At 40.1% G+C, this 22149-nt stretch overlaps 1 protein-coding gene across 2 annotated transcripts in view; it reads left to right on the plus strand.

Annotated features, from left to right (window-relative positions):
- Positions 1-22149, plus strand: part of pcbp4 (poly(rC) binding protein 4) — a 417908-nt gene that overhangs the window by 364786 nt on the left and 30973 nt on the right. For both annotated transcript variants that reach the window (XM_034165899.1, XM_034165900.1), the window contains one exon: positions 7776-7945. In XM_034165899.1, the coding sequence (XP_034021790.1) occupies positions 7776-7945 (170 nt within the window). The remainder of the gene's footprint in view (positions 1-7775; positions 7946-22149) is intronic.

Consider the following 22149-nt stretch of genomic DNA (forward strand, 5'->3'; position numbering starts at 1 on the left):
ACATGATAAAAAAAAACACTTTCACCTCCCAGCATGAAGAAGAACATAAAGATTCTCTTTGTACATGTGGACTTCTGTCAGGGAGGGTATACGGCATCAAAATTTTTGTCAAATCAACGTGTGGAGGATCTATACCAGATCTGTTGTGGTGAGACTGAACAAATGAGAGAAGGGGAAAAATTTTATTTCAGGAACACAACACTTGGATTGACTTTTGTGATGTTGGGAAATTTGGAGTTATTGTATACAAATGGAATTTTTGCACGCACGCACGCACAAACGCACACAAACACACACACACACACACACACACAAAACAACTTAAAACCTGAAAACTGAGTTTTAGAAATAAGATAAGACTTTATTGATCTCCCAGTGGAGAAATTCACGTTACGTCAGCTCTTAAAAAACACACAAGATGGGTGTGAGTAGAGGAAAATGTGCATCAAACAGCGTGTGCAAGGATAAGCAATAATAATAATACTTGTAGCAATACAATAAAATAAGAAAATTAGGTAGAAATAGAATATGTATATATAATATGTATATATATATTTATAGACACATTGCAAAGAGAGAGCGCACACACGAGAGATGCATTTAGTTTCTTTGTGTACAAACAGAGAGCAATGACTGTTGCCACGGCTAAACAAGGGCTGATGGGTGAACCAAGCCGTCGTGGTTATACTTGGGGAAGCCTTCTGCAAATATTCCTATCTTAGTATTTTGGTGAGAAATACAGTAGTTTTTACAAAACAAAGTGAATTCGATGTCCAGGATGTTGGATTCACCCTCAGGTTTTTAAGGATTTTAATCATACTTGACCCAGCTAATGCCATTAAATAGAGTCATCCCAAAACATCTGTGCAGCTGCTCGACTTACATTTCTAACTTTTCTGGACATTTTCACTGTGCAGACATTTAATCAAACTTGATCCCAGTTGTTAAATTTCCTCCCTGTTATTATTTATTATCATTTCTGCTTCGTTTTTATCTGACTTGCACAGAAATTAAAGCGAAAACACATTAGACGCAGAGTTGACACCCAGAAGACATGTTACAGCCTCATGAAACCCTGACAACCCTTGTTTACTTTTTCATGACAGGTAATGAGACACATTTATGGCCTGAAACCACCCGGTAACGATCTATTGTTACTGTGACAGGACCCCCGCTAGGACAAGTATAGCGCCAACACAGTCAAAGCTCCTGACACGCAGATGAGTCAGAGTCCACCACCTGTTGCCGTTCCATATTCTGACACCGACATGCAGAGATAACAAGAAGAATGGGTGGACTGAGAAACAATGCCAGCCTTTGGACTGGTTCCAGAAGTGGCAGACATAGAGCAGATTATGTTTTTCAGCCATGATTTACATTACAAAGTCTAATATAATGTAATATTTTAAATTCTGTATTTTTTTTTGTTTTTTTTTTGCTGCTCAAACTTTTGGCATCGCAGTACAATTACAGTAGCAGGCAAAAGTTTGGACACAATGAATGGGAAAGTGTTGTCCAAACTTTGGGTTGGTCGTGTGTATGCATGCTTGCCAGTTGAATATTTGCAATGCAAAATGAACGTTCACATTTTGATCTGTGGAAGTGGATCAGAATGTATGATTCACTGTTAAATGCCACAAATGAGTCAAAAATCGGAACCTTAGATTAAGCTGGGGACGCGTCAAACTCTTCGTTAATTTTTGTTTCAGACCATGAACATAAAATGAGTTGATCATGTGTCAAATTCATGTTGGTGAAGCTCTGTGGTCATTTTTCGCGAGCTTTGCTGAATTTACTGAACTGTATTCAAAGATGTCACGATTTTAATACCTGTGACAGTTGTGGGAGTGAATGCACAGCTAAAGCCCCTCATTAATGCTTAAAGTTAAATACAAGTAGAGACGAAGCATTCTATCCACGCTGTGCATTCGTTTCTTTATATTTGTGTCTGTTTTCTGAAAGATTATATATGGATCAAATGGAGCTGCACCACTGGGGGCAGTGTAGCCAACGTTAGGAAAGACACACCCCTATTCAAAGAAATTTAACAATGGCAGAAAATTCTGACTTTTTTCTCTAGTTTCTCTATCAATTTCAATCAATCAATTTTATTTATATAGCGCCAAATCACAACAAACAGTTGCCCCAAGGTGCTTTATATTGTAAGGCAAGGCCATACAATAATTACGTAAAAAACCCAACAGTCAAAATGACCCCCTGTGAGCAAGCACTTGGCGACAGTGGAAAGGAAAAACTCCCTTTTAACAGGAAGAAACCTCCAGCAGAACCAGGTTCAGGGAGGGGCAGTCTTCTGCTGGGACTGGTTGGGGCTGAGGGAGAGAACCAGGAAAAAGACATGCTGTGGAGGGGACCAGAGATCAATCACTAATGATTAAATGCAGAGTGGTGCATACAGAGCAAAAGGAGAAAGAAACACTCAGTGCATCATGGGAACCCCCCAGCAGTCTAAGTCTATAGCAGCATAACTAAGGGATGGTTCAGGGTCACCTGATCCAGCCCTAACTATAAGCTTTAGCAAAAAGGAAAGTTTTAAGCCTAATCTTAAAAGTAGAGAGGGTGTCTGTCTCCCTGATCTGAATTGGGAGCTGGTTCCACAGGAGAGGAGCCTGAAAGCTGAAGGCTCTGCCTCCCATTCTACTCTTACAAACCCTAGGAACTACAAGTAAGCCTGCAGTCTGAGAGCGAAGCGCTCTATTGGGGTGATATGGTACTATGAGGTCCCTAAGATAAGATGGGACCTGATTATTCAAAACCTTATAAGTAAGAAGAAGAATTTTAAATTCTATTCTAGAATTAACAGGAAGCCAATAGCAGGGGTGGTGGCCAAGTGGTTAATGCGCTTGGTTTCAGTTCAGAAGGTTCCGGGTTCAAATCCCACCCCTGCCACATTTCTCCATGTAATGTGGAGTTGCGTCAGGAAGGGCATCCGGCGTAAAACTTGTGCCAATTCAACATGCAGATCCACCTTGGATTTGCTGTGGCGACCCCAAGTGCAAACAAGGGAGCAGCTGAAGGGACTTACAACAGGAAGCTAATGAAGAGAGGCCAATATGGGTGAGATATGCTCTCTCCTTCTAGTCCCCGCTAGTACTCTAGCTGCAGCATTTTGAATTAACTGAAGGCTTTTCAGGGAACTTTTAGGACAACCTTATAATAATGAATTACAATAGTCCAGCCTAGAGGAAATAAATGCATGAATTAGTTTTTCAGCATCACTCTGAGACAAGACCTTTCTAATTTTAGAGATATTGCGTAAATGCAAAAAAGCAGTCCTACATATTTGTTTAATATGCGCATTGAATGACATATCCTGATCAAAAATGACTCCAAGATTTCTCACAGTATTACTAGAGGTCAGGGTAATGCCATCCAGAGTAATGATCTGGTTAGACACCATGTTTCTAAGATTTGTGGGGCCAAGTACAATAACTTCAGTTTTATCTGAGTTTAAAAGCAGGAAATTAGAGGTCATCCATGTCTTTATGTCTGTAAGACAATCCTGCAGTTTAGCTAATTGGTGTGTGTCCTCTGGCTTCATGGATAGATAAAGCTGGGTATCATCTGCGTAACAATGAAAATTTAAGCAATTCTGTCTAATAATACTGCCTAAGGGAAGCATGTATAAAGTGAATAAAATTGGTCCTAGCACAGAACCTTGTGGAACTCCATAATTAACCTTAGTCTGTGAAGACGATTCCCCATTTACATGAACAAATTGTAATCTATTAGATAAATATGATTCAAACCACCGCAGCGCAGTGCCTTTAATACCTATGGCATGCTCTAATCTCTGTAATAAAATTTTATGGTCAACAGTATCAAAAGCAGCACTGAGGTCTAACAGAACAAGCACAGAGTCCACTGTCTGAGGCCATAAGAAGATCATTTGTAACCTTCACTAATGCTGTTTCTGTACTATGATGAATTCTAAAACCTGACTGAAACTCTTCAAATAGACCATTCCTCTGCAGATGATCAGTTAGCTGTTTTACAACTACCCTTTCAAGAATTTTTGAGAGAAAAGGAAGGTTGGAGATTGGCCTATAATTAGCTAAGATAGCTGGGTCAAGTGATGGCTTTTTAAGTAATGGTTTAATTACTGCCACCTTAAAAGCCTGTGGTACATAGCCAACTAATAAAGATAGATTGATCATATTTAAGATCGAAGCATTAAATAATGGTAGGGCTTCCTTGAGCAGCCTGGTAGGAATGGGGTCTAATAGACATGTTGATGGTTTGGATGAAGTAACTAATGAAAATAACTCAGACAGAACAATCGGAGAGAAAGAGTCTAACCAAATACCGGCATCACTGAAAGCAGCCAAAGATAACGATAAGTCTTTGGGATGGTTATGAGTAATTTTTTCTCTAATAGTTAAAATTTTATTAGCAAAGAAAGTCATGAAGTCATTACTAGTTAAAGTTAAAGGAATACTTGGCTCAATAGAGCTCTGACTCTTTGTCAGCCTGGCTACAGTGCTGAAAAGAAACCTGGGGTTGTTCTTATTTTCTTCAATTAGTGATGAGTAGTAAGATGTCCTAGCTTTACGGAGGGCTTTTTTATAGAGCAACAGACTCTTTTTCCAGGCTAAATGAAGATCTTCTAAATTAGTGAGACGCCATTTCCTCTCCAACTTACGGGTTATCTGCTTTAAGCTGCGAGTTTGTGAGTTATACCACGGAGTCAGGCACTTCTGATTTAAAGCTCTCTTTTTCAGAGGAGCTACAGCATCCAAAGTTGTCTTCAATGAGGATGTAAAACTATTGACGAGATACTCTATCTCACTTACAGAGTTTAGGTAGCTACTCTGCACTGTGTTGGTATATGGCATTAGAGAACATAAAGAAGGAATCATATCCTTAAACCTAGTTACAGTGCTTTCTGAAAGACTTCTAGTGTAATGAAACTTATTCCCCACTGCTGGGTAGTCCATCAGAGTAAATGTAAATGTTATTAAGAAATGATCAGACAGAAGGGAGTTTTCAGGGAATACTGTTAAGTCTTCTATTTCCATACCATAAGTCAGAACAAGATCTAAGATATGATTAAAGTGGTGGGTGGACTCATTTACATTTTGAGCAAAGCCAATTGAGTCTAATAATAGATTAAATGCAGTGTTGAGGCTGTCATTCTCAGCATCTGTGTGGATGTTAAAATCGCCCACTATAATTATCTTATCTGAGCTAAGCACTAAGTCAGACAAAAGGTCTGAAAATTCACAGAGAAACTCACAGTAACGACCAGGTGGACGATAGATAATAACAAATAAAACTGGTTTTTGGGACTTCCAATTTGGATGGACAAGACTAAGAGTCAAGCTTTCAAATGAATTAAAGCTCTGTCTGGGTTTTTGATTAATTAATAAGCTGGAATGGAAGATTGCTGCTAATCCTCCGCCTCGGCCCGTGCTACGAGCATTCTGGCAGTTAGTGTGACTCGGGGGTGTTGACTCATTTAAACTAGCATATTCATCCTGCTGTAACCAGGTTTCTGTAAGGCAGAATAAATCAATATGTTGATCAATTATTATATCATTTACTAACAGGGACTTAGAAGAGAGAGACCTAATGTTTAATAGACCACATTTAACTGTTTTAGTCTGTGGTGCAGTTGAAGGTGCTATATTATTTTTTCTTTTTTAATTTTTATGCTTAAATAGATTTTTGATGGTTATTGGTGGTCTGGGAGCAGGCACCGTCTCTACGGGGATGGGGTAATGAGGGGATGGCAGGGGGAGAGAAGCTGCAGAGAGGTGTGTAAGACTACAACTCTGCTTCCTGGTCCCAACCCTGGATAGTCACAGTTTGGAGGATTTAAGAAAATTGGCCAGATTTCTAGAAATGAGAGCTGCTCCATCCAAAGTGGGATGGATGTTGTCTCTCCTAACAAGACCAGGTTTTCCCCAGAAGCTTTGCCAATTATCTATGAAGGCCACCTCATTTATCATATAGAAGTCATATCAATATGACTTCTTCAACCATCGCAATGTTTGTCATTGTCAGAAAACTGGATGTACTGGTTAACATGAATGCAAACATAAAGGGCATATGGAAGTAGGTGGGCAGTGACAGTTACATCGTTTCAAATACATGGGTAGATTAAAGTACGTAAATGGAGCATAAATGAGCCTTAACTCAACCATTATTAGTCATGTCACTCATCTGTCTTTCCATTAGTAAAATAGTCTGTCTATAGAGTGTTCATTAAATAGTTTCTGAGTAATTATTATGATAGTGGGGGAAATTGCGCAGGAAACTCAATGATCATTGTAATAATTGTGACAACAGCAGGCGCAAGTGCATTAGATTGTTGTCTAAGAATGTGTAGACACTGTTATATTCATGTAAAGAGGCATTCGTGATATTCAGTGGTGGGCACAGCTAACCGAAAAGTTAGCTTTGATAACCACTAATCTGCTAACTGAAAAGTTAACCTTTCTAACCTAAGCTGATAAACTCCTAAAAAAAATCTGGAAGTTACAGCTAACCAATAAGTTTTAGTATTGACTCGGCACACTATCAGCGACTGACAAACCAGTTTCAACTTTTAGCACTGCAGAAGCTTCTGAGTAAACGCAATGCAAAACAATCACAAACCCAAAACAACGACCCAGCGTTTGTGTTGCCTGCTGCAAAGACATCTCAATTACCTTTCACGGTGGCAGTGTAGATCACACGCAAAGCACTTTTACTCATGGTTTCATTTATAAACAGACTAATTCTGAATAGTTTATCAACACAGTAACAGCCACTCTGTCATTTTTACAAAGTGAGAATATAAGTAATGCATTAATTCTGAAGGTTTGAGTGTTAAACTGACACCAGCACCAAAAGGCATTATGGGAAATCAAACTCATCTCATCCCCCCCCCCCCCCCCCCGTCAAAACGCATAGAACACTATAGAACACTGCCATCTACTGGATGAGAGTGTGAAAAGCAGCCAACATGCTGAGTCACAGTTTTCCAAATGTTTTGTTTTTTTTTTTACAAATGGAAAAATAAAAAAAATCTACTTGTAAAACCCAACACACTAGTTACCAATCAGAAATTTATGTTTGTGGATCACAAAACACGTGTGCAAATCAAGGACTATTCGTAGATCACCCTCTGTGCATTTGTAGGCATTAATGAGACAAATTTATCTCCATAAATGTCTTTTCACTTAAACAAGTAAAGGTTTGCATGTACATGCTGTCTTTTAACGCAGACACACTGTCTATCATAATGCATTGCAACAATGCATTATGGGAGTTTGGAGTTTGTTTTTTATTATTATTATTGTTATATGTTATTTTAGGAGTATTATTGGTGTTATAGATTTGTTGTGTTTTTTATAGTTCAAGTGAGGCTGAGTTCCTTGCGGCAGCCTGGCTGATGCAAAACACATAACAGACAGGAAATAATTTTGTTTGATTTTCGCATTTACAAACATTTTTGACTGTTCTGTCTTACTCACTATCCCAGCAAAGAAATGTCAGCGGACTGAAAGTTAGCGGAACTAAATTTAGCAGAAGCTAATTAATCCGCTGATGTTTTTTTTAACTTAGCTTAACAGCTAATGCGCTAATGAACAAGTTAGCTTCACTCATTAGCAGTTAGCGGAACTGTGCCCATCACTGGTGATATTACTATCATTTATATCAAGTTAGCTGTGTCTCAGCAGTTGCATCAAATGTGTTAGAAATATTTTGTCCTGATGGATCACTCCTAAATGTTTGTAATTGTAGTTTTCTTTATCTTGTTGTCCTCACAGTTGATTGGTTCAATCATTGGTCGCCAGGGCACCAAGATAAATGAGATCCGTCAGGTATCAGGGGCTCAGATCAAGATCGGAAGCCAGATTGAAGGCACCAGTGATCGTCATGTCACCATCACTGGCACACCTATAGCCATTAACCTGGCTCAGTATCTAATCACTTCATGGTAAGTATCACACTACATGATACACATCTATGGCATTTTTTTTTTTTTGTCACATGTGATATTATCCTAAACCTCCAGTATGACTCAGTCCATTAACTGTTGCTAAATTGCCTTAAAAGCTACATTAATACTTAATACTAGTATTTTGCAACAGCAATTTTAACCTCAAAAAAACATTTTTGCCTCTCATTATATAACATAAAGGCTAAAAATGCCTAAATGCTAAAACCACATGTCATTTCCAAACAAGGTGTGGTACAACCCCAATTCCAATGAAGTTGGGACATTGTGTAAAATGTAAATAAAAACAGAATACACTGATTTATAAATCCTCTTTGACCTATATTCAATTGAATACACTACAAAGACAAGATATTTAATGTTCAAGCTGTTAAACTTTGTTTTTGTGCAAATATCTCCTCATTTTGAAATGGATGCCTGCAACATGTTCACAAAAAGCTGGGACAGTGGTACGTTTTCCACTGTGTTACATCACCTTTCCTTCTAACAACACTCAATAAGCGTTTGGGAACTGAGGAAACTAATTGGTGAAGCTTTGTAGGTGGAATTCTTTCCCATTCTTGCTTGATGTACGACTTCAGTTGTTCAACAGTTTGGGGTCTCCATTGTCGTTTTTTTGCGCTTCATAATGCGCCACACATTTTGAATGGGTGACAGGTCTGGACTGCAGGCAGGCCAGTCTAGTACCCGCACTCTTTTACTATGAAGCCACGCTGTTGTAACACGTGCAGAATGTGACTTGGCATTGTCTTGCTGAAATAAGCAGGGACGTCCCTGAAAAAGACATTGCATGGATGGCAGCATGTGTTGCTCCAAAACCTGGATGTACCTTTCAGCATTGATGGTGCCATCACAGATGTGTAAGTGCCATGCCATGGGCAGTAAAACACCCCCATACCATCACAGATGCTGGCTTTTGAACTTTGCACTGGTAACGGTCTGGATGGTCTTTTTCCTTTTTTGTCCAAAGGATACAACCTCCATGATTTCCAAAAGCAGTCTGAAATGTGGACTCATCAGACCACAGCACACTTTCCCTCTTTGTGTCTGTCCATTTCAAATGAGCTCGGGACCAGAGAAGGTGGCGGCGTTTCTGGATGTTGTTGATGTGTGGCTTTCGCTTTGCATGGTGGAGTTTTAACATGCACTTGTAGATGTAGCGACGAACTGTGTTAACTGACAATGGTTTTTGAAGTGTTCCTGAGCCCACGTGGTAAGATGCTTTACACAGTGATGTCGGTTTTTAATGCAGTGCCGCCTGAGGGGTCGAAGGTCACAGGCATTCAAGGTTGGTTTTTGGCCTTACCGCTTATGTGTAGAAAGTTCTCCAGATTATCTGAATCTTCTGATTATATTATGGACTGTAGATGATGGAATCCCTAAATTCCTTGCAATTGAACATTGACAAACATTGTTCTTGAACTGTTGGACTATTTTTTCATGCAGTTGTTCACAAAGTGGTGATCCTCTCCCCATCTTTGTTCGTGAATGGCTGAGCCTTTTGGGGATGCTCCTTTTATACCCAATCATGACACTCACCTGTTTCCAATTAGGTGTTCCTTGAGCATTTGTCAACTTTCACAGTCTTTTGTTGCCCCGTCCCAACGTTTTTGAAACGTGTTGCGGGCATCCATTTCAAAATGAGCAAATATTAACACAAAAACAGTAAAGTTTATCAGTTTGAACATTAAATATCTTGTCTTCATGCTGTATTCAATTGAACATAGGTTGAAGAGGAGTTGCAAATCATTGTATTCCGTCTTTATTTACATTTCACACAACATCCCAACTTCATTGGAATTAGGGTTGTATTTAACATATGTTTTTAAAACTTGATAACAAAAACTACAGGTCCACTTCTGGAATGCATACATAGACATGACTATATCTTTGGTTGGTTCTAGATTCTTCTCCTTTTGGCTGCTCCTGTTAGGAGTCATTTGTGTCCATCTCACCCCATCCCCTATGTCTTCCTCTGTCACACCAACCACACTTGCATGTTCTCCCTTAGTCCATCCATAAACCTCCTCTTTGGCCTCCATTTTCCTGCCTGGTGGCTCTATCCTCAGCATTTTTCTCTCTGTATACCCTGGGTCTCTCCTTTTCAAACCTACCTGTGCTTTCCCTCTGATAAGGACATTCCTAATCCTGTTCATCTTTGTCACTCCCAAAGAAAGTTACAGGATTTTCAGCTCTGCAACGTCCAGCTCTGAGCCCTGTGTTTTTGCTTGTGCCACTATCTTTAAGTCGTACAACATGCGTCTGTCTCACTGCAGGCTTGTAAACATTCCCTTTTACTCTTGCAGATATCCTTCTGCCACAAATCACTCAAATTACTCTTTCTCCACCCAATCTACCCTACTAACATACTCTTCTTCAGTTCTTTACCACACTCTTCAATACTTTGGAAAGTTGGCCCCATACATTAGTGTTCAGAATAATAGTAGTGCTGTGTGACTAAAAGGATTAATCCAGATTTTGAGTATATTTCTTATTGTTACATGGGAAACAAGGTACCAGTAGATTCAGTAGATTCTAACAAATCCAACAAGACCAAGCATTCATGATATGCACACTCTTAAGGCTATGAAATTGGGCTATTAGTAAAAAAAAAAATAGAAAAGGGGGTGTTCACAATAATAGTAGTGTGGCATTCAGTCAGTGAGTTCGTCAGTTTTGTGGAACAAACAGGTGTGAATCAGGTGTCCCCTATTTAAAGATGAAGCCAGCACCTGTTGAACATGCTTTTCTCTTTGAAAGCCTGAGGAAAATGGGATGTTCAAGACATTGTTCAGAAGAACAGCATAGTTTGATTAAAAAGTTGATTGGAGAGGGGAAAACTTATACGCAGGTGCAAAAAATTATAGGCTGTTCATCTACAGTGATCTCCAATGCTTTAAAATGGACAAAAAAAAACCAGAGATGCATGGAAGAAAATGGAAAACAACCATCAAAATGGATAGAAGAATAACCAGAATGGCAAAGGCTCACCCATTGATCAGCTCCAGGATGATCAAAGACAGTCTGGCATTACCTGTAAGTGCTGTGACAGTTAGAAGACGCCTGTGTGAAGCTAATTTATTTGCAAGAATCCCCCGCAAAGTCCCTCTGTTAAATAAAAGACACGTGCAGAAGAGATTACAGTTTGCCAAAGAACACATCAACTGGCCTAAAGAGAAATGGAGGAATATTTGTGGACTGATGAGTAAAATTGTTCTTTTTGGGTCGAAGGGCCGCAGACAGTTTCTGAGATGACCCCCAAACTCTGAATTCGAGCCACAGTTCACAGTGAAGATAGTGAAGCATGGTGGTGCAAGCATCATGATATGGGAATGTTTCTCCTACTATGGTGTTGGGCCTATATATCGCATACCAGGTATCATGGATCAGTTTGGATATGTCAAAATACTTGAAAAGGTCATGTTGCCTTATGCTGAAGAGGACATGCCCTTGAAATGGGTGTTTCAACATGACAATGATCCCAAGCACACTCGTAAACAAGCAAAATCTTGGTTCCAAACCAACAAAATTAATGCCTCGCAGATGTGAAGAAATCATGCAAAACTGTGGTTATTCAACTAAATACTAGTTTAGTGATTCACAGGATTGCTAAAAAAGCAGTTTGAACATAATAGTTTTGAGTTTGTAGCGTCAACAGCAGATGCTACTATTGTTGTGAACACCCCCTTTTCTACTTTTTTTTACTAACAGCCCAATTTCATAGCCTTAAGTGTGTGCATATCATGAATGCTTGGTCTTGTTGGATTTGTGAGAATCTACTGAATGTACTGGTACCTTGTTTCCCATGTAACAATAAGAAATATACTCAAAACCTGGATTAATCTTTTTAGTCACATAGCACTACTATTATTCTGAACACTACTGTATATTTAAACTCATCCACCTTAAAGACCTTAACTCCTTGCAATCTCACTGTTTTACCTCATTCACACACATACTGTCTTGTCTTGGTCTGGCTGACATTCATTACCCTTCTCTCCAGAGCATATACCTTTCCTTACTTGCTCTCTACTCTTATTACAGATCACAATGCCATCTGCAAACATTATAGTCCATGGAGACTCCAGTCTTATTTCGTTTGTCTGCTTGTCAGTCACCATTGCAAAGAATAAAGGGCTCAGAACTGATCCTTGATGTAATCCCACCTGCATCTTGAATACATTCCTGCTGTGTATCTCACCACTGTCACAATGTCCTCGAGGGTCCTACATAGAGATGGGTATCGGGAACCGGTTCTTTTCGGGTATTGTTAAGAAATGTTTTGATCCACCAACACCTTTTTGTTTAACGATTCCCTTATTGGTCCTTCAGAGTGGCCATTGTTTTTGGGGGTGTTTCTCAGGAAAATGATCATGTCTCCATTGGTTCTTTGTTTTATTTCACTTTATCTTAATTTTTTTCCCCACTAAAACCCCAAAGAGCATATTTTTGTGAGTAATATTTACCTTTTATATGTTAAACTGACCTGTTATGTTCTTCTAACAGTTGATAGATGTATTTTATAACTTAAAAACGGGACAATGCTAACATGTTAGCATGTCTATGCGTTTTTCAATGTTAAAGTTAGCATTAATCAATCAATCAATCAATCAATTTTTTTATATAGCGCCAAATCACAACAAACAGTTGCCCCAAGGCGCTTTATATTGTAAGGCAAGGCCATACAATAATTATGTAAAACCCCAACGGTCAAAACGACCCCCTGTGAGCAAGCACTTGGCTACAGTGGGAAGGAAAAACTCCCTTTTAACAGGAAGAAACCTCCAGCAGAACCAGGCTCAGGGAGGGGCAGTCTTCTGCTGGGACTGGTTGGGGCTGAGGGAGAGAACCAGGAAAAAGACATGCTGTGGAGGGGAGCAGAGATCGATCACTAATGATTAAATGCAGAGTGGTGCATACAGAGCAAAAAGAGAAAGAAACAGTGCATCATGGGAACCCCCCAGCAGTCTACGTCTATAGCAGCATAACTAAGGGATGGTTCAGGGTCACCTGATCCAGCCCTAACTATAAGCTTTAGCAAAAAGGAAAGTTTTAAGCCTAATCTTAAAAGTAGAGAGGGTGTCTGTCTCCCTGATCTGAATTGGGAGCTGGTTCCACAGGAGAGGAGCCTGAAAGCTGAAGGCTCTGCCTCCCATTCTACTCTTACAAACCCTAGGAACTACAAGTAAGCCTGCAGTCTGAGAGCGAAGCGCTCTATTGGGGTGATATGGTACTACGAGGTCCCTAAGATAAGATGGGACCTGATTATTCAAAACCTTATAAGTAAGAAGAAGAATTTTAAATTCTATTCTAGAATTAACAGGAAGCCAATGAAGAGAGGCCAATATGGGTGAGATATGCTCTCTCCTTCTAGTCCCTGTCAGTACTCTAGCTGCAGCATTTTGAATTAACTGAAGGCTTTTTAGGGAACTTTTAGGACAACCTGATAATAATGAATTACAATAGTCCAGCCTAGAGGAAATAAATGCATGAATTAGTTTTTCAGCATCACTCTGAGACAAGACCTTTCTGATTTTAGAGATATTGCGTAAATGCAAAAAAGCAGTCCTACATATTTGTTTAATATGCGCTTTGAATGACATATCCTGATCAAAAATGACTCCAAGATTTCTCACAGTATTACTAGAGGTCAGGGTAATGCCATCCAGAGTAAGGATCTGGTTAGACACCATGTTTCTAAGATTTGTGGGGCCAAGTACAATAACTTCAGTTTTATCTGAGTTTAAAAGCAGGAAATTAGAGGTCATCCATGTCTTTATGTCTGTAAGACAATCCTGCAGTTTAGCTAATTGGTGTGTGTCCTCTGGCTTCATGGATAGATAAAGCTGGGTATCATCTGCGTAACAATGAAAATTTAAGCAATACCGTCTAATAATACTGCCTAAGGGAAGCATGTATAAAGTGAATAAAATTGGTCCTAGCACAGAACCTTGTGGAACTCCATAATTAACTTTAGTCTGTGAAGAAGATTCCCCATTTACATGAACAAATTGTAATCTATTAGACAAATATGATTCAAACCACCGCAGCGCAGTGCCTTTAATACCTATGGCATGCTCTAATCTCTGTAATAAAATTTTATGGTCAACAGTATCAAAAGCAGCACTGAGGTCTAACAGAACAAGCACAGAGATGAGTCCACTGTCCGAGGCCATAAGAAGATCATTTGTAACCTTCACTAATGCTGTTTCTGTACTATGATGAATTCTAAAACCTGACTGAAACTCTTCAAATAGACCATTCCTCTGCAGATGATCAGTTAGCTGTTTTACAACTACCCTTTCAAGAATTTTTGAGAGAAAAGGAAGGTTGGAGATTGGCATATAATTAGCTAAGATAGCTGGGTCAAGTGATGGCTTTTTAAGTAATGGTTTAATTACTGCCACCTTAAAAGCCTGTGGTACATAGCCAACTAACAAAGATAGATTGATCATATTTAAGATCGAAGCATTAAATAATGGTAAGGCTTCCTTGAGCAGCCTGGTAGGAATGGGGTCTAATAAACATGTTGATGGTTTGGATGAAGTAACTAATGAAAATAACTCAGACAGAACAATCGGAGAGAAAGAGTCTAACCAAATACCGGCATCACTGAAAGCAGCCAAAGATAACGATACGTCTTTGGGATGGTTATGAGTAATTTTTTCTCTAATAGTTAAAATTTTGTTAGCAAAGAAAGTCATGAAGTCATTACTAGTTAAAGTTAATGGAATACTCAGCTCAATAGAGCTCTGACTCTTTGTCAGCCTGGCTACAGTGCTGAAAAGAAACCTGGGGTTGTTCTTATTTTCTTCAATTAGTGATGAGTAGAAAGATGTCCTAGCTTTACGGAGGGCTTTTTTATAGAGCAACAGACTCTTTTTCCAGGCTAAGTGAAGATCTTCTAAATTAGTGAGACGCCATTTCCTCTCCAACTTAGGGGTTATCTGCTTTAAGCTACGAGTTTGTGAGTTATACCACGGAGTCAGACACTTCTGATTTAAAGCTCTCTTTTTCAGAGGAGCTACAGCATCCAAAGTTGTCTTCAATGAGGATGTAAAACTACTGACGAGATACTCTATCTCCCTTACAGAGTTTAGGTAGCTACTCTGCACTGTGTTGGTATATGGCATTAGAGAACATAAAGAAGGAATCATATCCTTAAACCTAGTTACAGCGCTTTCTGAAAGACTTCTAGTGTAATGAAACTTATTCCCCACTGCTGGGTAGTCCATCAGAGTAAATGTAAATGTTATTAAGAAATGATCAGACAGAAGGGAGTTTTCAGGGAATACTGTTAAGTCTTCTATTTCCATACCATAAGTCAGAACAAGATCTAAGATATGATTAAAGTGGTGGGTGGACTCATTTACTTTTTGAGCAAAGCCAATAGAGTCTAATAATAGATTAAATGCAGTGTTGAGGCTGTCATTCTCAGCATCTGTGTGGATGTTAAAATCGCCCACTATAATTATCTTATCTGAGCTAAGCACTAAGTCAGACAAAAGGTCTGAAAATTCACAGAGAAACTCACAGTAACGACCAGGTGGACGATAGATAATAACAAATAAAACTGGTTTTTGGGACTTCCAATTTGGATGGACAAGACTAAGAGACAAGCTTTCAAATGAATTAAAGCTCTGTCTGGGTTTTGGATTAATTAATAAGCTGGAATGGAAGATTGCTGCTAATCCTCCGCCTCGGCCCGTGCTACGAGCATTCTGACAGTTAGTGTGACTCGGGGGTGTTGACTCATTTAAACTAACATATTCATCCTGCTGTAACCAGGTTTCTGTTAGGCAGAATAAATCAATATGTTGATCAATTATTATATCATTTACCAACAGGGACTTAGAAGAGAGAGACCTAATGTTTAATAGACCACATTTAACTGTTTTAGTCTGTGGTGCAGTTGAAGGTGCTATATTATTTTTTCTTTTTGAATTTTTATGCTTAAATAGATTTTTGCTGGTTATTGGTAGTCTGGGAGCAGGCACCGTCTCTACGGGGATGGGGTAATGAGGGGATGGCAGGGGGAGAGAAGCTGCAGAGAGGTTTGTAAGACTACAACTCTGCTTCCTGGTCCCAACCCTGGATAGTCACGGTTTGGAGGATTTAAGAAAATTGGCCAGATTTCTAGAAATGAGAGCTGCTCCATCCAAAGTGGGATGGATGCCGTCTCTCCTAACAAGACCAGGTTTTCCCCAGAAGCTTTGCCAATTATCTATGAAGCCCACCTCATTTTTTGGACACCACTCAGACAGCCAGCAATTCAAGGAGAACATGCGGCTAAACATGTCACTCCCGGTCCGATTGGGGAGGGGCCCAGAGAAAACTACAGAGTCCGACATTGTTTTTGCAAAGTTACACACCGATTTAATGTTAATTTTAGTGACCTCCGATTGGCGTAACCGGGTGTCATTACTGCCGACGTGAATTACAATCTTACCAAATTTACGCTTAGCCTTAGCCAGCAGTTTCATATTTCCTTCAATGTCGCCTGCTCTGGCCCCCAGAAGACAATTGACTATGGTTGCTGGTGTCGCTAACTTCACATTTCTCAAAACAGAGTCGCCAATAACCAGAGTTTGATCCTCGGCGGGTGTGTCGCCGAGTGGGGAAAAACGGTTAGAGATGTGAACGGGTTGGCGGTGTACACGGGGCTTCTGTTTAGGGCTACGCTTCCTCCTCACAGTCACCCAGCCGGCCTGCTTTCCCGGCTGCTCGGGATCTGCCAGGGGGGAACTAACGGCAGCTAAGCTACTTTGGTCCCCACCGACTACAGGGGCCTGGCTAGCTGTAGAATTTTCCACGGTGCGGAGCCGAGTCTCCAATTCGCCCAGCCTGGCCTCCAAAGCTACGAATAAGCTACACTTATTACAAGTACCATTACTGCTAAAGGAGGCCGAGGAATAACTAAACATTTCACACCCAGAGCAGAAAAGTGCGGGAGAGACAGGAGAAGCCGCCATGCTAAATCGGCTAAGAGCTAATAGCTACGCTAAGCTAGCGGATTCCTAAAAACACGCAAAGTGAATAATGTGTAAATAATTTAGAGGTGATTCAGCAGAAGGAGTGCTTTAGTTAAGGCACGTAAAGATGTTAACCTGTTCGCATCTCAGCACGTTTGTGTGCATTTGTTTTCTGTATAATAATTAATGGCTCAGTGTTTGTTGTCATAAGAGTCAAATGTATTACAAATTCTAATATTTTTTTAATTTATTTTTGTTTATATATTAATTATAATTATAATAATAATAATTATAATAGCAACAACGACAATAATAGTAATAATAATTAATAATGCTACAATACAATTTTAGAGAAAGAGACAAAAAGAACCTGATAAAACAAAACCAACTAACAACGAACATAAATAAATAAATAGAAATAAATGTTTCCTGTGAACATCTAGTGACTCTTACACCTCCACTTCATCCCTGTTTTATTTAAGTTTAATGTTTTGGTCAAACCATATTTTCAATTTGTTCATTTGTTTAGTGATTTCCTCCAGAACTATCTGCCAAGCTAGAAAACTGCTGCATCCTAGTAAGAACAGAATACTACTGGAATCAATTTGAATAAGGAAAGTTGTTTTTTTTTTCTCTCTCTCTCACCAAAATGGATGCTGCCCTCACTGCAGTTTATTGTCTGGAATAGTCCCAGATTACATTTCAGAGCTTCTAGAATTCAAACATTTTCGTACACGTGGTGTTAGGGGGTATTTTTGGGTTTCAGCTTTTTTTGTTTTTCACCACTTTCATCCTTGAATATGTCAGTCGTGAGTCATTTTGTGTGGATTAAAGTCCCTAACTTAGACTCCTGTCTTGTTGTGAGAAAGAAATGAGAATCGTCCTCCGTTCTGTTTACACAGCTCCAAACGCTGCGCGGATCTCTGCCGAGTAAAGTTAGAATGATAGAGTCCAGTTGGGATTAATAACTTCAAAGCGAAACATCGTTTAAATCAATTGACACCTCTTTCCAAATGTTGTAATACAAACAAACTGCAATCGATCAAAATGTTTTTTACCTTCCAAAATGAGACGTCCTGCCTAACGTGCAGCAGCTGGCTGAGCTCAGCTCAGAGGTATGGCGAGACATTCATGTCAAATGTCTGAAAGGAAATGCTTTTGACAAAAACTACAGATTTTATTTATTTTGTTTTTGTCCAGAGATCAAGGATACAGTGACCAATTTCATATTTATTTACTTTAAGACTCAATAAAATGTTGCTGACATAGAAAACCTGTAAAGCCTACTTTTAGTACATAGAAAATTCACAAGAGGTATCGATAAGGGAAATGGATCGATTAGCAGAATCAATAATGGCATCGATATCAATGAAATCTTATCAATACCCATCCCTAGTCCTACACCAACCTCACATACAGTGGGGTAAAAAAGTATTTACGAGGTCTGTCCAAAAAGTAATGGACCTTTTTATTTTTTTAAAAACTATATGGATTTGAATCACATGTGATTGCATCAGCCAAGCTTGAACCTTCGTGCGCATGCGTGAGTTTTTTCACGCCTGTCGGTTGCGTCATTCACCTGTGGGCAGGCTTTGAGTGAGCACTGGTCCACCCCCCTCGTCGGATTTTTATTGTCAGGGAAATGGCTGAGAGACTGCCGCTTTGCTCCATGAAATTTTTTTTTTCAGAAACTGTTAGAGACAGCCAGTTGGAAACCATTCGAAAGATTCAGATGGATTTCGGTGAAGAGTCTGTCGGCGTCACACGGCTTAAGGAGTGTTAAAGCCTTTTTAAAGATGGCCCACAGCGGCGGAGGGTGCGCGGCGCACCGAGCGGCCATCGACAGGCTGGAACGACCAGATCATTTCTAAACTGAACACTGTGTTGATCTGGGACATCATGTGACTACCAGAGAAATGGCAAGAGAGCTGGACATAGCACTTTTGCGGCACATTCCACTGTTACAGGAGATTTTGTAATGAAAGACGTGCAGAGGATTTCGCGTGCCGGCACGGAACCGCTCATGGCGCGCAACAAAAAAAACACCTCCGTGTTGGAAGTCTCACAGTACATGTTGTGGCATGTCCAGCTGTTACACAATTTCTCGGATACTCACTCGACTGAAAAACCACCGAAAGCCCTCTGAATCTTCTGAATGGTTTCCGCCGCTGTGGGCCATCTTTGAAAAGGTTTTAACACTCCTTAATCCGTGTGACGCCGACAGAATCTTCACCGAAAGCCATCTGAATCTTTCGAATGGTTTCCAACTGGCTGTCTCTAACAGTTTCTGAAAAAAAAATTCATGGAGCAAAGCGGCAGTCTCTCAGCCATTTCACTGACAATAAAAATCTGACGAGGGGGTGGACCAGTGCTCACTCAAAGCCTGCCCACAGGTGAATGACGCAACCGACAGGCAAGAAAAAACTCATGCATGCGCACGAAGGTTCAAGCTTGGCTGATGCAATCACATGTGATTCAAATCCATATAGTTTTTGAAAAAATTAAAGGTCTGTTACTTTTTGGACAGACCTCGTAGTCCACCCCTGACTGTGCAAGTTCTCCTACTTAAAAAGATGAGAGAGATCTGTAATTTTCATCATAGGTACACTTCAACTATGAGAGACAAAATGAAAAAAAAATCCAGGAAATAACATTGTAGGATTTTTAAAGAATTTATTTGTAAATGATGGTGGAAAATAAGTATTTGGTCAATAACAAACATTCAACTCAATACTTTGTAACATAATCTTTGATGGCAATGACAGAGATCAAACCTTTCCTGTAAGTCTTCACCAGGTTTGCACACACTGTAGCTGGTATTTTGGCCCATTCCTCCATGCAGATCTCCTCTAGAGCAGTGATGTTTTGGGTCTGTCGCTGGGCAACATGGACTTTCAACTCCCTCAACAAATTTTCTATGGGGTTGAGGTCTGGAGACTGGCTTGGCCACTCCAGGACCTTGAAATGCTTTTTACGGAGCCACTCCTTCGTTGCCCGAGCGGTGAGTTTGGGATCATTGTCAGTCATACTGGAAGACCTAACCACGTTGCATCTTCAATGCTCTCATTGATGGAAGGAGGTTTTGGCTTAAAATCTCACGATACATGGCCACGTTCATTCTTCCCTTAACACGGATCAGTCGTCCTGTCCCCTTTGCAGAAAAACAACCCCAAAGCATGATGTTTCCACCCCCATGCTTCACAGTAGATATGGTGTTCTTGGGATGCAACTCAGCATTCGTCTTCCTCCAAACATGACTAGTTGAGTTTCTACTAAAAAGTTCCATTTTGGTTTCATCTGACCACATGATATTCTCCCAGTCCTCTTCTGGATCATCCATATGCTCTCTGGCAAACTTCAGACGGCCTGGACATGTACTGGCTTAAGCAGGGGGACACGCCTGAAACTGTAGGATTTGAGCCCCTCTCTGCGTAGTGCCTTTGATACTTTGGTCCCAGCTCACTGCAGGTCATTCATCAGGTCCCTTCGTGTAGTTCTGGGATTTTTGCTCACCGTTCCCATGAAAATTCAGTAAGGTATATCTTATATATTATATTCCAATTCTAAGGTGGAACTATGCAAGTATACAAAGGTATATCTAAATATCTAAAAAGGAAGAGTAAAATAGGAGAGTAGAAAAGAGTAGAGTAGAGCCACTTAGGTGCCTGGTCTTGAGAACCAGGAATGGTAGATGATCATTTTGACCCCATGGGATGAGATCTTGCATGGAGCCCCAGATCGAGGGAGATTATCAATGGTCTTGTATGTCTTCTATTTTCTTACAATTGCTCCCACAGTTGATTTATTCACACCAACCTGCTTGATTATTGTAGATTCACTCTTCCCAGCTTGGTGCACATCTACAGTTTTCTTCCTAGTGTCCTTCGACAGCTCTTTGGTCTTGGCCATGGCTGAGTTTGGACTTTTGAGGCTGTGGACAGGTGTCTTTTGTACAGATAATGAGTTCCAACAGGTGCCATTAATGCAGGTAACAGGTGGAGGACAGAAGAGCTTCTTAAAGAAGAAGTTACAGGTCTGTGAGAGCCAGAAATCTTGCTTGTTTGTGGGTGACCAAATACTTATTTTTACAAATAATTTCTTTAAAAATCCTACAATGTGATTTCCTGGATTTTTTTTTCTCATTTTGTCTCTCATATTTGAAGTGTACGTATGTTGAAAATTGCAGACCTCTCTCATCTTTCTAAGTTGGAGAACTTGCACAATCAGGGGCTAACTAAATACTTTTTTCCCCACTGTACTTCTCAGCCACTCCAGACTTCCTCATACAATACCACAGCTCTTCCCTTGGCATTGTATCATAAACTCTCTAAATCCAGAAATATACAATGTAACTCCTTCTGGTCTTCTCTGTACTTGTCCATCAGCATTCTCAGTGCAGTCATTGCATCTGGACCAGCTGCCTTTCTACTCTTCATTCTCTTCACAACTGTCCTCACTTCATCCTTACTAAGAAGGGTACACAGTAAATTTTGCAGAGTAAAATATACTCTGTCAGTATAACATTATGTCCCAACCAAAACAGAGTTAAATACGAGGTCTATTAGAAAAGTATCAGACCATATTATTTTTTTTAAAAAACCATATGGATTTGAATCACGTGTGATTGCGTCAGACAAGCTTGAACCCTCGTGCGCATGCGTGAGTTTTTTCATGCCTGTCGGTTGCGTCATTCGCCTGTGAGCAGGCTTTGAGTGAGGTGTGGTCCACCCTCTCGGCGGATTTTTATTGCGAATAAATGTCTGAACGATTTGGAGCTTTGCTGCATCAATTTTTTTCCAGAAACTGTGAGAGACCTCCAGGTGGACACTGTTTGAAAAATTAATATGCCTTTCAGGGACAATTTTATGGGGATTAAACAGATTAAGGAGTGTTAACTGCCACTTTAAGGACTGCCCACAACTGCTGAGAGTGTGGCGCGCTCCCAGCCCCCATCGACAGGCTCACATCCCGCTGAAACAACCAGATCATTTCCAACATGAAGGCTTTGTTGATCCGGGACCTCGTCTGACTTTCACAAAAAGGCAGAAGATGTGGACATCAGCACTTTTTCGGTACATTCCACCATTACAGGAGTTTTTTTCATGGAAAGAAAAGCGGAGGGACACGCCACAGAGCCATTCATTACGCGGGACAAAACCATCTCGGTGTTGGTCTCACAGGACGGCTTTCAGGTGGATTTCAGACGGATTC

Source organism: Thalassophryne amazonica, chromosome 3, assembly GCF_902500255.1.
Source record: "Thalassophryne amazonica chromosome 3, fThaAma1.1, whole genome shotgun sequence".
NCBI classification, from domain to species: Eukaryota; Metazoa; Chordata; class Actinopteri; order Batrachoidiformes; family Batrachoididae; genus Thalassophryne; species Thalassophryne amazonica.